Below are 18,561 nucleotides of genomic sequence, written 5' to 3'. Positions count from 1 at the left end.
TGACTCTTATATGATAAACATGTGATAAGGAATATACTGAAACAGGACCGATCTTGGCGCGAACTTCTGCAACAGCAGCAGCAGCAGAAGCTATAGCCGGGATTACTGTCCATCACCACCGAAAGTCAGAATTTTGTTTTCCTACTGTGCAGTGTGCCGCAAAAATTTGCGTATACTGCTAAAGCTCAAATCCAGTTGTAGCTTCCAGGGATATATATATATATATATATATATATATATATATATATATATATATATAATTTAAAGGAGTAGAATTCGCTTTTTTTATGCTGCACTGGGTTTCGAAGGTTCGCTCAGCGATGCTAAACGAACTTTATGCAGGGTGTTTTACGTAAATGAACATAATCGTAGTGCGCTTCTTTGGCGTGTTAATATCACCTGTGCAATGTTACATGCGTTCTTAATTATATTTCACAGACCTTATCAGAATCAAGTCAAATCATGGGGTTTAACGCTCCAGAGCAACACGCGGGTTATGAGGGACGTCGAATATTTAGTGGTTATGGTTCAGAGAAACTATATAAATATTTTGTACAATCTTCTATCTCTCAACAGCAAGCGACACTGGTGATAAAACTGAAGAAAAGCCAACCGTTTCCCCTCTCGACGATGTCGAGGTGATGGAAAGCGAACCCTTCACGTTGGAAGCTAAGATTACCGGAAATCCGACTCCTGAGGTAGAATGGTTCTTCGGTGGCAAACCCATTCCACGCATCGCAGATCTTGAGGCAACATTTGATGGTCGCAAGGTGCGCTGCTTTCTTTAAGACTTGCTATATTTAGCTGCTACAAGTGCTAACAGACATTACTTCATTCTTATAGGCAAGGCTTTCTTCGAAACACAGCCTCCCAAGCCATGCTGGTCGTTACGAGTGCCGAGCAACCAATAGCGCTGGAAAAGCTTCATCCAAGGCGACAGTTGGCGTCAACCCAATGAGCAAGCCGTACTTTACAAAGCGCCTGACTGACGAGGAGGTAATACTAAACATCGTAATATATTCGCCGTGATCCCCACGAGAAGGAAGTGAATTTCACTCATGGCCTTTCTAAGAAAAATGGTAGATACTGGGGCTTGTTAGTATAGCATATTCCACTGGGCGCCGCAAGAAACGCCGGACCAATAGGAAGAACGGACGACTCGCAGGAGTGTGTAATTCGCCACTGCCTGTTGTGCGCTCAACGGTGCGCTCAACGCTGTTCAGTGATTAAGATATCTTTAAAGGCTGTGACGTTAATGGATAATTGATATAATATATATATATATATATATATATATATATATATATATAATTGATATATTGATATATATAAATTGATTTAAAGCTTATAGGACGCTAGATGACTGTCAAAGATTCCTCGTGGGAAGATGATATTAGAATAGAAAACACTACACTGCTAGAATAAAGAATAAAAGAGCAGTGAACGTTAAAATTTAACGTGCTTACCAAGCAATTATTAGCGCTTAAGTGGCATTATTTCTTTTTGAATCATACCTTCCTCTTCTTCTAGGCATCTCCAAGCGAACCCTTGAAATTGGTGGCCAAGGTTAAGGGTTACCCCGAACCTGAAATTACTTGGCGCTACAATGGAAAAGTAATCGAACCCAGCATGAGGTACACCATGAGCAAGGAGGGCGAGACGTGCACACTGACGATACCTTGGCCGGAAAACAAGGACTGTGGCTTGTACGAATGCCTGGCGAAAAACCCCGTAGGGGAAGACAAGTGCAGTTCTCGTGTCACGATCCGGTAAGTGATTAGTGTTGATGCTCAAGTGAAGGAAAGTGATAAAACAGGCAACTGTAACAACCACTCAGTAATCTTTGCGCTCCAAAAGTCTGCCGTATTCAATACCCGTAATCTGTAAGAAATTCAACCCTATTTCTTAACGACTAGCGCGTTCAGTATTGAAAACATTTATTAACTATCTAACTAAACGGATACAAAGGTTCATTACTCTCATTCTCTATTTTTTTTTCGAGTTGGTAGCTTGCCAATATCGCGGCATTTATGTCGTGACCGCGCCATTTAAGACCGCTGTACGTATTACTGTACGTGTATATGAAACAGTTGCCAGCACAAACGCAGGAGGTTCGTACGTGCACTTATGCGTGCGTTCATTTCTGTATTTACGCTTATGAAAAGATTTTTAAAGGTCAACGAAAATCGACCTGGCTGAGTCACTGTACGTCTCGCAGACTTATCACACTAGACTCCAAAAGAAATCATTTCCATACAAATTGATAGACCCAATTATCAAAGATATAAATAGCCTGTGTGCCAGACGCTTGATGTTTTCTAATATTTTTCTCCTCCTCATGATACTTTTGTCGTGCGCCTGTCCTTTTGCAGAGAAAAAGGAGAGCCGCCATCTTTCGTGAAGAGGCTTGAAAACTTGAGAGTCCCCGAAGGTGACACAGCAACATTCACCGCACGCATTGCGGGCTCCCCCATGCCAGAAGTTAAATGGTCAGTGGATGTTTGCCTTCCGGTTCACTTCCCCACCGTTCGCATCTCATTTCTCTCTCAGTATATCTTATTATATCTTGGAGCATCAGTACATACATTTCATTGGTGACATTGAACCCGCTTCGCAGTCTTCTCTCAGAGATCGCAATCCGAAATAAACAAGGGTTCACTGCGAGCAACTAGGAGTGCCTTAAATATTCGCATTGCAATAACTGCAGAAAGTAGAAGGAACGGAAGACGAGGTCAAGTTGAAGCGCGTTTAACAGCCGTATCCTTTTTTATCTCGAATAATTAACAGCAATGTTAAGGTTTCAGGAAAGTGGAGAAAGAACTAAGCACGACTGCAGATAACGGTGATAGATAAACGTCATTGGTCTCAGCAAGCGAAGTGGGTGTTGCGGGGGAGACATCCTGCGGAGTAGTGTGCCGTGTACGTAGGAATTTGTGGTCTTCTGAAAGTTACCGCTTCTGTGTTGAATAAGGGGTGTAGCGGGGGATAGGTTCTTCTGTTGAGTCTGTAGTGCTGTAGAATATCTGCCTATTTCTTGAAAAAAAAAACAATAACCAGGCTCCAGTAACTATTTGGTCTTATCTGGTTCGAACAGCATCGTGAAATTCGCAATAAGTCTGAAGACTACACGAGCTCTCGGGCTGCTTCTCTTCGGGCTTCTTCCTTTTTGAGCTGGGTCAGTCGGTATGAAGGTCCTGACGACAGCTCGCCGTCGTCCGGTCCGACGACGCGCGTCCTCTTCTTTCGTGGCGGCATCGTGATTTGAGTGCAGGGTAATGACCATGTGGTATACTTGTTCGAACGGTCCCTGCATCAGCTAGCCTATTCGCGTGATTCTGAGTTGCTCCCGCTTCAAGTTACCCTTTTTGACAGTTGTGCGGCGCTTGACCATTTCTATCTTGTCGCGCACTTCATCTGAGACATTTTTGTTGGGCCAGTCGTCCAGTCAGTCTCTGTGCTGGAACCCTTATACGCTTAAAGCAATCACCGAACGATGCTCCGCGTCGTTTTGCGCATCGTTGTGCTCAGGCCGGGGGAATACGCCCGGCTACGAGCGACGCAGTCAACGGATACGTCCACCCTATTTGCTAAATCGTAACTGCTGTTCGCCAGTGAAAAGACAGTCTCCAAATGCCACCGATACGCCATATGGCGTACATTTGCAGCGGTGCCACTGTGCAGCAATACCACATGACGGGTCACTTCATGCTGGTCACGCCGGAAGATGCCTCAACATCAGACTACACAAATATAGCGCGTGTCACTGCACGCATGCGCAGGATAATCTTTCCCAGCACTGTAACTCGCGCCACTGCACCCCAGAGTTCACAGCGACATGCAAATTTCTACTGAACACGGACAAAAAAATAATCTGATTGAAGCATCTGAAGACTTTAGGGCGTCATGGTCAGTGTTCCAGCGCTACATCAGTAAATCTTTAGGTGAATATACGCGAATCTAACACGTGCGAGGTTATTGCAGAGCTGCATCGCAGCGAGTATATCCCGCACGCGTATCGATGGTTATTGGTTTAGGTTTGACATTCTTGCATTATCTAAACAACTTAATTGTTATGAAGGTGCAAATTATCAAATTTATCGGTACCTGGCGCTCTCTCTCTTAAACAACGGTAATATCCGCCCGAGTTTGTACGGTTTCGATTATTCTTCGTTGACTTCAATCGAAAGTCAATTGAAGTCGACTTCAATTTGAGTAACATTTACAGGAGTAAACCATAGGCGACTGGCGCCACCAGATGTCATGCTAAAGGAGGTATAACTTATTGGCCGGCGCTGAACTTAAGTGTACATTACCATTAAAAATTGTAATAATATCGACGTTACCTTGAGAACTAACAAGAATAAACAAATCAACGTTTATTTTACCATTGGGTACCATCATATAAGGCAAAATGCACTCCAAAATGTGAAAATGCTCACAATTATAAAATCCACTGTGTTTAGCGTGTAACAGTGGCGCATATATAGGGGTGGGAATGTACTAGCCGATTTTGACTTCTTCCACTTAGCTCTCTTCAATATTCCTGAAACCTTTATTTCTTGTGTCATTTCTTCGAATAACACAAGTTGTTAGAAGCATTTTAGTATGTCTTCGTGGTTCGTTTCTTGTACTGCTCTCACCGATTTCTACGCTAAAGGTTAATAATACTCTGAAGTGTTTAGGGATATTGTGCTCTCGCATGAGAGTATCTTGGCAGCGTTACTACAATGAATGAAGCCAGACAGACTTTTTTTTTTTACCTTAAGAACATCGTTGTAAAGATGTGATACCGAACTGTCTGATTAAATATATGTTTTAGATGTGATCTGTATTTTGCAAAGCTAGGCCGTAGCAGGAACACAGTGGAGAAAGTAAGTTCGATAGCGTGGCCAGGAAGCCAGAACCTCCGCACTCAAATTCAGGACTACGAGTCACACTGAGATCGTGACGGTTGTAACAACGACGCATCACCTTTTCTACCTGCCCATTCAGGTTCAAAGACGGCGAAGAGCTAGAACTGACCCGTCGCCACAAGATGGAGCTGGAACCGAACGGAACGCTGCGTCTGACTATCCGTGACTGCAAACCAGAGGACCTGGGCGAATACCGAGCCTCTATCTACAATCCGTACGGAAGTGACACCTGCATGGCTACCCTGAGGGTCGAGAGTAAGGAATACCTTCTGTGGCATTCGCAGCTGCTGCACATGGATCCGCTAGTGCCATGCATCGTTGTGGTGGGCATTGTCATGTCCATGCTTGTGATTATACTGTCTCAGCGGGAAAGTCCCGCGCCGTGTGAAGATGTCCCTTTCTTTGAGGACCTCAACCAGTTTGTCTTCACCTGTGCGAACAAGCAATGCGACCTCTGAAAAACTAAGAATGTGGATACCTGAGCCTCAAAGTTTGGTGAGCGCAGGCGCCCGTTATTTACTTTGAGCCTCTTCAGCCTGAACGGCCTTGCTCCTTCAGCGTTTCTGACATGACGTCATAGCTAAATAAGCGCATTCCCAGACGCACAATCAAGCATGGACTGTTACCTGTGTATATAGCTTGTATCTACTTATCCTAGTGTTTATTATAGCACAAAAAGTACGTTAAATAGCCTTGTTCCCGGACTTTCTGCCAGGACTTCAAGAAAAGCAATAACTATTTGGTTTCTACAGTTCGCTTCTATTTACAACCTTCAGATAGTATCTTCTCCAATTCTTTAAGAATGTGTTTCCCTAACAAAGCTGTAGGCTCTGTTCACGATATGTGTGTTACACAATGACTAGAAAACTAACATCGATACCTGTTCTTGCACAGTGAGTGTGACGTTTAAACCGGTTCTTTAACTCCTAAGCTTGCGTATCTATTGCATGTTCGGAGCCACACAAATTGCTTCATTAGCTTTTTTTGAGTAGAGCTTACAATGTAAATGATTAATCAGAAAAGTGGTGTGCATACTGAAGACGCAGCGCACATGCTAGCAAATTTATGCAAGAAATGTGAGAACTGCCGGACGTGCCAAACAATATGAAACGAAATGATACCGTGCGCACGCACGCAGTAGTACATGTAAAACTACATAGCCTCTTCTTCCATTATTGTAGACGTAAGCAGCGCTGTTGAAATATTGTTGGCTTTTCCCACGAAGCAATGTGCACTGTTTGCGCCAACGCTGCGAACGTGACATGGAGTCCGACCGTCTTAGACCATCAAGAAGAGCGCCATGTACAAACAGTGACTGTGCTCCGCGCACTAAGACGGCCAGCTGCATCTCGTGGCCTCTGCGGTTGAATATTTAATGAAAATATAAGAAAGCAGCGTGTGGAGACTTCATGCGAATTATGCGAAAGTTAATCAGACGTGTGTGTGGAGTTTTCAAAGTTCTCGTGAATTTAAGCAAAACACAGATTGTTCCATAGAAAGCTTGAATTTTTAGGCTACCGTTTGAAATAGCCCTCTATGTATTACATGACCAGAAAAAAGACACAGATGTGTGTGCTTTCTTTAAACACTGAACGAAGCCGTTGAGCGACAGATGTGAATTCAGAGAAACTCGAACGTTAGCGTAGCACATTTGAAAACATTCTAAACACACAATTTCAAGGTTCTGTCACCAGCTAGTTTCCTTGTCTCTTCAATGCAAATGAAATACTACTGTCTTATGTTACCAATACTTTGTGCGCTGACCTTAGCAGGGCGGGTTTCAAATTTTTATTGTTCTCGCACGGCGCTTGTTGTCAGTCTTCGCTTCAGTGGAAACATTTAGATGAACAGATCGTGATATAGAAGCAGAAGATCAGGTATTCCTTCTATCAATGAACTTAAAGAATGGCAGAATGGCACAAACATTCTTAAACTGTTGAATGTGTCATTATGATTTACCAATTGAGAACGTTCTTCACGAGTAAACTTGAAATTTTACAACAGATGCGATGATCGAACCATATATTGATATGCATTCTTCTCATTTTCGCTCAGCGTGGCTGAGTCAAAGGTCCACTCAAAATCACCAATTGCAGAAATGTTTCGCCATTAACCAAAGCAAACCAGAGCATTTCTCTCTCTATCTATCTCGCTATCTCTACTTTTGTTAATTATGCAAGAACTCCTTGAACAAATTGCACTGACTACAGGTTTCTTGTATGATGCGTATACGGTTATACTAAGACATGACAATTTTCAAACATTGATCGCAATTCCAAGCATCCCTCTCCGTATGCAATGCATAATGTTTCCGCAGCCTTTGTTTACTGCATATCACTTTGCCTGCGGTAATGTTCATTATTGCTTCGCAGCTGTTACTATAATAGCACTAACAGCTTGTGCTTGCTCAAATTTTACGAATCCGAAGCACAGTGGTTCGTGCAAAACGAAGCTTCAATATAGGAAAAATCGTTAAGTTTGAGTGGACCTTTTAAAGTAAGTTTGTCCTTTGCTGATGCCTTTCTTTGTGCAACGACGTTGTATTTCTGCAATTTCTTATCTTTCTATCCGTTGTATAAGTTATAGAAACACTAACTAATCGAGCTCACCGAGGCATGCCAACAGTGTCAGTTTGTAGTTAAATTTTAAGTGTGTACAGAACTCTGTATAAAACTATCGAATGTACATTTTATTGTTCTGTTCACCAATTAGTTGCCATTAAAGCTGGTCTGCTGTACCTATCATGGCTTGTGGATTTCTCTACTGAAAAAGCAGTGTTACCTTACACAAAAGTTACTTTCACTGCTAAAAGAACTGCATTCGAAAGGGTAACTGTTGCCTAAAGAGACAGTGTTGGCACGACGATATGCCATATTGTTGGGCTGTGTCGGGAGCTCGGAGTTCTGAAACTTTTGTGTAGGCAACACTAAAGCTTTTAAAGCAGTAGAAGTAGATGCTTTATATGTAACCACTGCACGCCGTTTAAGCCGCAGCGCAAAGGAATTCGAGTGACATGTTAGTCGAGCATCTACTAAAGCTTTACCATAAATTATAGTCCTTATAGAAGTAACGTCGGCAATTCTTTCTACTTCAAAAATTACTCCATATTTCCCTTCTATAAAGGACATTTTGTGTTATCAAAGCACCTCCCCCTTAAAACTAGAATCAAGTTTAGGAATGGCCTGCAGTGGACTATGCACAACCATTCTTTTTCCTCGCGAAGAAAAAACTATTATAAATGCCCTTGATCATCATTGAGCTCCAAAGCCAACGCGTTCAGATAGCGATTAACCATTCTTCCCAGAACTTACCTACACAGATGTACTTCCGAAGCTGTGGTTGTGCAGAACGTAACATTTAGCATATATTATTTCATTAAATAAAGCTTACTTTCAGAATATGTATTGAAAAAAGTTATAACTGTTCTGTACGATTCTTTTCCCGCCTGCCACAATCTTTTAAGATATATTCTAACCTGCGTTTCATGATCGCTTTAGAGCAGCTTATAATAACATGACAATTTTTATTTACGAGATCTGCCAATGAATGTTGCACGTGCCGAAATTTGAGTCACTCGAGTTATACGTTTCGGCTCAATGATCGTTGCCATCACGTCTTCCAACACAACACGCAAAAGTGAAACGGTAAGTATTATTTTGACGACAAACCTGTAGTGGCACCCTGCAACTGAACCTGTAGTCTTTAAGCTTCAGTTAGAATACACAATTTGTGCGCTTTCATCAGACGTCTTTGCATAGCAAAGCACCTCTATCGCAAGAATTGTGATAATCTCTGTAATAATCCTACCCATCATGTGTGAACATGACTGCTTAAACCTAATGTCTGTTGAACCGTTGTGCTGCATAATTAACGCAAAATGCCCCGTCTACTCATATAATTACGTAACAAGCTCAGGAAATATGGTATGCTCTTCCCTATATGCGCGAGTAATACCAGTGTTTCTCGAACAAAGTTTGTGAACAGACGTCGGTAGATGTTACTCATGACAACGAATCTTAACCCACAGCAATGCAACATGGTCAAACCTTAATTTTCCCTAATGTATTAACATTAAGAAGCTCACTAAAAGCGTCAGTTCTGCAAACTGACGAATAGTTGCAGCGGGGATTATTTTCTCTAAAGTGTTACAGAAAGCTGTCGCATGGTTTGTAATAAATTAACGCATGGTGTGCAGAGTGGTACCTTAAGCCTCTGTAGAGCAGTAAGTATGAAACTGTGCAGTGTTTACTTTGTACTCTGGTATCAATTGCACTTCACTTTCCAAGCTGTATAAGCTGGAATGTCCAGACGAGCACATATTTCTTCCTGTCCTGCGGAAATACTTGTCTTTACGAAGCTGTACTTTTTCTTTCGACCAGGTCCATACGATGACGGAAAGCGGCGACCATCGACTGACAAGTACCCAAGCCGCGACATTCCTGAAAAGTCTGGTGAGATTTCCCGCTAATTTCTAGAGAAGCTAGATGCCCATTTCTTGATGCGGCCACCTAGTCAGCAGCTTAAGCCACAAAGGAGTGAAGCCCGCCGGTAGGGAGGCCACGCTCGACAATAAGGCATGCATCCGTCTTTCCGCTCATCTTCTCTCGCGCAGTGCTCTAGTTGTTAATGAAATGTAGCAGAACGAGATACCATAGCGCAAGATAAGACCGCAGAGGCGACTTGCCGAACCTTTCAATCCGTGATCGATGCTATTTATCTCGAGCCAGCAGCTCCCAGCACATATCCCAACAAACTCCGGGAGCATAGAACTCCTTGCACCGCACCCGCACTAGTAGTGTGGAGAAGTTGTGCTGGCTGCCAGAGCGAAAATATTAAAAGAAAACAACAAAAATTATGGCAAACTTACGTCAAAAGCATCATACCCTCATCATGATGCCAGATTTTATGCGTTGATGCAGAATAAGTTAGATGCTATTATAAAACGAATCCCACCATGCTACTTTGTAGTCATATTCTACACTTCGCGGGCCCTAGTGGCGCTGAGATAAACACATAAACTGAAAAAAAAAGGAAAGAAAAGTCACCGTTGTTCCTTTGAACGTCCAGGTAATATCGGGCTGAGGGTTGCCGTAGACCTAGAATTCAATGCTTTTTTTCAGCCAGCTTTAATGTGAACAATCACGCAGCAACTAGCCGAGAAACAAGTTCTGTTATGATATTTTGGCGCTGAGATGAACAAAAATATATTGGACTTAACGACACGCGGAATGCATTGCACGCCACTCGGAGTTAAGATTTCACCGCATGTTCATATATTGGTACCAGACATAAAAATCCTTTCCGCCGAATCCTGTAAGACATCGTAACGTAGTTCATTTTTTGGACGTAGCCACGCATGCCGCACTGCCTATGGTGATGTCAGGTAGCACAAGAGAAGTTGTGCTCCTTTAGTCTTTTATGACATTTCGATTTTGTTGGCAGTGTCTCATGGTCACTCATTTTTAACGGTTTGCACACATGCATACATGAACTATCAGTCATATGCCTTATACCCGCATATCAGAATTATGACGGCACTGGAAAATTACGTTTGTGCCATTGTATGGCACAAACGTTATTGTCATTCTTTTCTCACTATTCAAGTCTATAGATGTAGCAAATAATTTTAAAAATATACGACAATGTCATCTCTTGTCGTACAGATACGAGTTAGAAAAAGCAATCATGTAACACACTAAACTTTTTGGATACCATTATTTACGTTGCAGTAAATAATGCTTGCTGTGTCTTTGCTGAAGTGGTACATCAGCACACGCACAGCTCTTTGCAATGTGTTCAGTGCAAAGCGAAGACAAAGTGTGAAACAGCGCAGCGTTCATATTTTCCCCTAATATTTGTGGGTGTTAGCTTCTCATTAAAGGCCATGTCAAAATCATCCGACGGCTGAGCAGTGTTTCTGTGTTAACAAAGTGATGAAAGATTCGCGCTGAAAGATCACATTTTGGTAACACGTAAAAGGTGTAATGTATCGACATACTTAAACAATAGTTTATTATAAGGTTAGTGTCCGTGGCAAATTAAGTGAGCATTAATGTTGCTATTTCCATTGATCTTTATGTATATGATTGCTTGAAAGAAGCAGCTGCCTCCATGGCCCCCTCGCACGCGTCCCGTGTCTTCTAGTAGTTTTTTGCCTGTGGTTAGCAGTGTTTGCTCCCAAGTGTGTGTTTATATATATATATATATATATATATATATATATATATATATATATATATATTCTACGCACGCATTGCACGCGGATAGTTGTTTCGTCGATGTGTGTGTCACCCCTGTAGCACCACCACGAAGAGCCCTGCACTGTGCATGTGTTCTCTGTATTTTCCAGACCTGCGGCGCGGTAGATCACCCTCCCCCCGCCAGTACCCTGAAGTGAACGGCTATAGGCCGTCATCTCCGCTAGACGACCGGCGGCGCGAGCCCTACAGCGGCCCCTATTCGCATGACCTGCCGCCCTTGTCGCCCCTCCCGCCCCGGGACTTTGACCGGCCCGATTATGACCCTAAGTCTCGACACCCGCCTCACCCAAAATACGACGACCTCGACAGGCCGTACGACCGCATGAAGCGGCCGGACCTTGAACCCGAGCCATACTACGCAGGCGTTCCAGACCCACTCACCGACAAGCCGTACATCCGGCGCATGACGGACCGCGACCTAACGCTTGGCTGGAAGCCGTCGCCGCCCAGCAGGTCCCGCATCCCTGTCACGTACTCGGTCGAGATGGCGCCGCTGCCGGACGGCAACTGGTCGCCCTACAAGTCAGGTGAGCTAAATTCCGGCGATTGTTTTCCGCGAAGCTTGTAACAGCTCATTTAATCGCACCAGTCTCGATAATTTCTATAGGCCGCAGATTTCAAGAACCAGCTCGTAGATTGCGAAGAATCTTGAAATTTCGCCACGTTCTGCGTCACCTCGAGAATATGCATAAACCAATAGTCATGCTTCTTTTATATAGCAGGTGTCACAGTTCTCAGCAAGTGGCCACAGTATACAGCTAGGTTTTTCAATTGAAGTTCGAAACTCGTACGGTTACAGAGACCTGGCTGCCAAAGCATTATATCACATCGTAAAAATAACGCACAACAGTTCCTGATCGTGAAACTATAGTAGCAGCATTTATTTTCAGCGCGTTTTAATCTATCGGCCATCAAATCAAAATAAACGATCGTCATCAGTAAAAGACCGAACAAAAAGGTTTGCACGCATTGGTTTAAATATGCAATCGAAAAAAAAACATATACCAAAGTCACTAATCGGAAGTATGGATATAAAATAACGCCACAGAAGTACATTTTCCGGCTCTCTTCCGAAATCTTTCTCATGCCAAGCCTGTTTTCACAGCCTTGAAAGTGTTATCCTCAACAAGACAAGTACTATGATGTCCTACATTGTAGTGAAGGTGACGTGTAAGTTGCTGGGCTAGTGGCATCGGGTGATTGGCAATTGGGCATTCCTGCAAACATGTGCTCTTTACTTATGATGTGAAAACTTTGTAACGATCCATTTCATTTTTTTGTACTTCTCACCCTTCGTCAGTGGTTCGGAAGCCGCCACGCCACTGTTATCTCTAGAATCGACCATTCGGCGCGATTAATGATAAAAAAGAATAAGGAAAAGATCAAAGGGATCGTTACATAATACGGTCCCATCAGGACAGGCAAAAGTGACCACATGTAAGGAGCACCTTCTGAGAACTTGGGGAACACTGTAATAAACATGCAGTCAGTCCTTAGGCCAAACCCTGGACATTTAAAAAACCTTGTAAATAGTAGTGACAAAATGTTACTGCCATTGTCACAGTTAGTGAAAATTGTACCGACTGTAGTACTGTACCGACTACAATTCAAAGCTTTTATTTTTTATGCTGCTTACCACTAATAAACACTACTACCAGAACAAATTTTGCCCGAGAAGTGTCTTTGGGTATTTATTTTGTTGTTTTAATCACGTAATTGAAGTCTTCAACTATACTGAATAAAACGTAATTTATTGTGTACAATAAATAGATTAATCGTTACCACGGTGTTAAACAAGTACGTCACTGTCAAACTTATGTTCTGCAAAGACGTTATTCCTCGATTCACGTGGAGCACATATAATTTTTGTAAAGCCTAGATGTATTTGGGGAAATCATGTTTTTCACCGACCAAGAATACCATAGGCTAACAAGCGCCTACATATTGCACGGCCCTTGAATAAGAAAGTGTACTTATAGCTCCTTAGTTTCCTGTATTCTGCTGACATTCCACACCATTTTTCGAATGACTTTTACTTGCGCAAGTAAAGTAGCAACGTGACTTTTCGACCGCTAAACACGATCTCAAGGTTCTGGGTGAGTTCTCACTTTATTTATTTATTTATTTATTTATTTATTTATTTATTTATTTATTTATTTATTTATTTATTTATTTATTTATTTATTTATTTATTTATTTATTTATTTATTTATTTATTTATTTATAAAGTTCTAATTGTTTCCGGCCGCTCCACAACACCAGTTTGCGTTGGATTGCGAAAAAGAAAGCATATAAAGACATCAGATGAAACAAAGCAATGTGATGTTTTTTCACCTTGCTGGAACCATGATGGTTTCAATATGATGAGGACCACATTTCTAGAAGCTCTGCGCCCATCCTCACACTGTGTTCTTTCGGCAGGCGTGAAGGACACGCAGCTGGATGTCCGGGGCCTCGAACCATTCAAGGACTACCGCTTCCGCGTGCGTGTGGGCAACAAACACGGCCACAGTGACCCTTCACCTTACGTGACTGCTCACCGTAGTCGTCTCGGAGGATCACCGCCTGTTCCTAAAGAATTCAAGCCAAAGGACTACGAAATTCCGCACCCCCCACTCGATAAGCCAGGTAACCTGTTTCACTGGTACGGGCTTTGCTTGCACTGTGAGCGGAGCATGGTGAATAGGGTTTCTTTTTCGTACCCTCAATGACGTTCCAAGAAACCTTGCTGCAGAGGGAAAATGCAGGATAAACCAACGCCACACCTCTACAGAATGGCTAAAGAAGGCAGCGAAAAGAAATCTTTTTTTTTTTGAAACCCCTGGAAAAGCGCTTTAATTTTTGAGGCTACGGATGGTTGCTTGAGGACGAAATATTACAGACAAAACTTCGAAGATATCGATTTCCATTGCCGCTGCAGCATGCAAACAGAGTAACAGTGGAGAACATTTTAATACAGTGCAAAGCCCTCAATTTTCAATTATGTAAGGTAAGCACAGAGATACAGGAAGCGTTGAAATTTAAAAGAAGGCATATGGAGAATAATACTCATCAGTTGTAGATAAGCAAGAGCAGGCCAGAGACCTGGTAGAATAGGGGCCATAGATTAGATGCGGTAGTGCAGGTGGAAAATATACTGTCAGCATCTAATGAAATGCAAACAACGGACAACGTGGCTCTCAGTACATGCAGCACAGCCTAGTGATAAGAAATGGGCATCAGTCAGGATTTTTGACCAGCTCCTACAAGCTCGCGCCACCGATGTGTGACGAGAAGCTTTTGCTTGATTCCACAGGAGCGGTAGCGTCGTGCCTATACGATATTATTTCATTTCTTGCGCTCGTTCCACGCTTGAGCGAGCGGCTATTATTGGTGCACAGCGTTGGCAGTTATGACACCAGTGCTTTATGCCTTCAGTGCCTTTTTGTCTTTTTGCCATTCCCATTTCAGTTATTATCACAGCATCGATAGCTAGCGAGTGATTCATATAGGTCTTAGGAAATCGGGAGCTATTAAGTGCGCCAGATGCCCGTACTTCCTTTAAACTTTCATTCACTGGTGCCGTCATATTAACAACAGCACAAAGGCCAAAACACCCAAATCGACGCACCGATGATCATAACTGAGGCGGAAACAAGGCGCTAGCAGTGCTAGTATCTGTACAGCACTAAAATAAATGTGCCAAATCACAGGGCGCTGATTTTGAAGCACGAAAGATGATAAATCCTCGTTCCCATGGTTTATCGCTGGTTTGCACTGCTTGCATATATGGAAAGTCATATATGGAAAGTGTCGCTTGCAGTCAGCGCTGATAGTACGCCCTAATGTTTTCTTCGCATTGCGTTAACTCACGCATCCCCCCCCCCCCCTTTACGAAGTTCCTGATAAAGATATCCTTCATCGGCAGGTGAAGCTCCTGTATTCGTCCGTCATGAAGAGGATGTCATGTATGGAATACGTGGTCATCCTGTCAGCATTGAATTCTGGGTCTACGGCAACCCTCAGCCCGATATTACCTGGACGTTCAAAGGAACAAAGGTGACTTTTCTTTCTTTTTTTCAGTTTATGTGTAAATTACAGCATTTACCGCAGTTATGATTTTATACTTATGCTGTATGACAGAATAAATTTTTGTAACTCTAAGTCATGTATTACAAATCAGAACATAAGGAACCACAACAATTTTCGTCGTGCTTAAAGGGCAATTGTAGTTGAAAGACGTAAGTCTGTTGCTTCCAAAATGTAAACAAACGAAGCTACGTATTGCACAAAGCCATAGCATCAACGAAAGTACAGCTTATTTACGTATAGCGGTACTTTCACAAGTTTAAGTATAGTTTTTATTTCTGTCTCATCAGAGCTACTATTGCAAAAACTACCAACGCTAATAAACAAAAAGTGCTCACTCGTAAAAGAAGTGAACATGACAATTGTTCAATCTAGCAAAAGCAATAGACGTTATTCAATGCATGCTAATTTGGCGTTCTTTGTTCCAGCTTGAAATGGGTGGACGATACAACAGCATGCAGGACCGCAACGGCCAAGTTACACTGTTTATTTCTCGCATGACTGAGGACAATGTCGGCCCTTACACCTGCACAGCGGTCAACGAACATGGACAGGCCACAAAGACAATATACCTTGAACTTGCAGGTAAAAAAAAAAAAACATCGCACGTACTGAGCGTAACCACATGCCTTTAGCTATTTCTATTTACAGCTTACCAAGTTAAGCCACTAGCAATTTGTAAATTGCAGCTTTTGCAGGTGATGCAGCCCGTGTGCGCGAACGTCGACACGGTTTACAGTGACACTTCATACGTGTAGCGGCCAACTTTAAAGCTGGCTGCTCCGCAATATCAGAACTTGTGAGAAGAAGCCCGCGCCAGTGATGTTCTTTGTTTTAGATTCGATAGCTAGCACATTCGAAGTATTTATGTATGCATGCAACGATACTCAGAGTAGCGCTCAGTCGATTACATTATCAGGCCCTCGGGCACCTGCATGCATTAAGGAGATCGAATCCCCTCGCGATAAGCTCATATGCCTCCCGCCGCGTGCTGAAAGTCGATACTGACCGCATCTTCCAATACTACGGAAGTGGTGCGACAAATGGAGCGCATCGAAAACACAGTAGGCGAAGCGAACGCATGTCATGCAGTGCGTTGGCAAGTCTTGAGGCTTTACGGAGTACAAAGTCGAGTTTCAGGCGTATCGAGATGGATCCCGTATCTGTCAAGATCAGGCAAATGTAGTCGAGAGCAAGTAGAAGGCTATAAAAGGCATTGCGAGGGATCGCTTCGACAAGGCGCACGATATTTCGAAGGGTAGCTAGGTACTGCACGCTCAGTTTATCGCACAATAAATATACGTATATAAATATATATACTGTTCCTCTCTTGTGGACAGGAACAGTGGCGCAAAGAAAAAGGAAAATAAATGCACATGAGGAAGGCAAGAGTCTCCTTCCCCTTGTTCAAGCTCTTTCATGTTGATCTTTTTTTTTTTTTGAGCCAGTTTTTATGTGAACAATCACGCAGCAACTAGCCGAGAAACAAGTTCTGTTATGATAATTTGCTATTTCCAAAAACAACATTTCAGGGCCCCCGTACAAACAGGGGACTACGTTTTGTAAGCTTCCTACCGCAGTTCTTTGCGAACCTTTAAAATGGTCAAGTAAAATGAACCCCAAAAAAAGTCCGGGTACAGCTGTAATGAGCTGAGCATGGCAACTGTATATTTAGTAATATTTATTAAAACGTCTGCTAAAAAATTTAATTTTGCTGACGCATACGTCGTTCCCGCGCAGTCAGTCACATAACTGATTATTTCGGTGTGTACCTCTTCACCGCGCAGCTCGATGCAGCCGATAGCGCTACTTAACCCAGGAAAACAATTTCTGTAGACGTAGGACTCCATTCCTCAAAAAAGAGGAGAAAAAATGTTTACGCGCCAACCGATTTCACTTTTTCTACTTACAGAGGAGCCAGTCTTCACAAAACGACTGGAACCGACAACGATAATGCTGCGACGAGGAGGCGAACTGCAGTGTCGCGTCATCGGCAAGCCGTACCCGAAGATAAAGTGGTTTAAAGACTGGCAGCCAATCTGCAACAGCTCTCGTGTCAGCATCATTTGGGAGGCACCTGACGTTTGCACCTTGGCACTGAACAGCTCCATAGCCCACGATGCTGGCCTCTACTCGTGTTCCGCCTCCAACATCGCTGGCACGGCTTCTTGCTCAGCTATGCTGAGTATAGAAGGTAACAAGCCTTCACCACCAGGAGAGCAAAATCTTGAGACCTGAAGCAACCGCTTCGCTATAACCACGCGCACCGTTACAAATCACTTTCAATCGCAGCATTTGGCTTGCGCTGAGCGGGTACTATCATGATACCGGTAGTCTATCCCTGCGGTATCTGTCAGTCGTAAAAACTCCACGCTGAAGGAGCGGAGCACAAAGATCCTGTGACGTGCGGTCGATACCTTTCTTTGGTGGGGCGAATTCAAGGTTCTGGCGTGTATGGCACAGGCCATGGTACATAAATGTTTCAATTGCCAGCCTTGATAGCCAGGCTAAACCCGCCTGTTGCTGCAAGCCACCACCACTGCAATTGCTGTTATAGTTAATAGTAATATTTCTAATCCCGTCGTGTTGCTTCTTCCTTGTACCATTTCAAGTGAGCGCTATAAGATCAGCCCCTAAACGTCAGTATAGCATACACAGATGTTCGACTAGCTGTTGGTTCACAAAAATTATAACAGCGCTTCTGACCTGCGCCGATGTGACGTAACTGAAGTGCCATCACTAAAAAATTATCAATTTTGGATGAGGATAATATTTTCCACGACCAACCAAATGTATCTTCATTCAGTGAATTTCACAAGCCTCTATGCCACCTGACCATTAACATCTTGACTCCGAGTTGGCACAGAAGGCTAACCATATCTCCGTCTTCTTCATTGTGCCTTATAAGTTAACCGCATAACGTTACCTATAGCGCAGAGTCAAAACCTTCACTAAATAGGCATCTTCCATGCCCGGGTGTTTTGGGCGCCTGGCGAGTTTGCATTAGTAAATGCAAGAAATTCTTGAAGCACCTTTGTTGTAGCCGCTAGTTTTCATCTATATCATCTATTTTATTTTTCGAAAGTGTTGCATTGTGTGGCCGATTTTGACATGTGTGGCTTAATGAATGAAAAGCATAGTCATATCTCATTACAAAAACTTCCGAAAAGAATTGAAAATAACCTGACGTATTGTGTTCTCGCTACTATTTTAGAGGACGAGTCCGAGTTTGACCTGAGAACGTACCGCCAACCAAAAATTATCAGGCCTAAATCGACTCACCTTGAAGACTACTACAATCTTGGTGATGAGCTTGGACG

At 43.0% G+C, this 18,561-nt stretch overlaps 1 protein-coding gene across 1 annotated transcript in view; it reads left to right on the top strand.

Moving 5' to 3' along the window:
* The window catches only part of LOC119464051 (obscurin-like), a 201,139-nt gene that overhangs the window by 151,472 nt on the left and 31,106 nt on the right, over positions 1 to 18,561 (top strand). Inside the window, 12 exon segments of the mRNA XM_037724875.2 lie at positions 577 to 770; positions 844 to 996; positions 1,531 to 1,769; positions 2,373 to 2,489; positions 4,993 to 5,168; positions 9,293 to 9,364; positions 11,263 to 11,700; positions 13,595 to 13,801; positions 15,081 to 15,211; positions 15,670 to 15,826; positions 17,154 to 17,435; positions 18,456 to 18,561. Of these exon segments, the coding sequence (XP_037580803.1) occupies positions 577 to 770; positions 844 to 996; positions 1,531 to 1,769; positions 2,373 to 2,489; positions 4,993 to 5,168; positions 9,293 to 9,364; positions 11,263 to 11,700; positions 13,595 to 13,801; positions 15,081 to 15,211; positions 15,670 to 15,826; positions 17,154 to 17,435; positions 18,456 to 18,561 (2,272 nt within the window).

Source organism: Dermacentor silvarum, chromosome 1 (genome assembly GCF_013339745.2).
Source record: "Dermacentor silvarum isolate Dsil-2018 chromosome 1, BIME_Dsil_1.4, whole genome shotgun sequence".
NCBI classification, from domain to species: Eukaryota; Metazoa; Arthropoda; class Arachnida; order Ixodida; family Ixodidae; genus Dermacentor; species Dermacentor silvarum.
The sequence above is the reverse complement of the archived record's forward strand: the minus strand, read 5'-3'. Positions and strand labels throughout refer to the sequence as shown.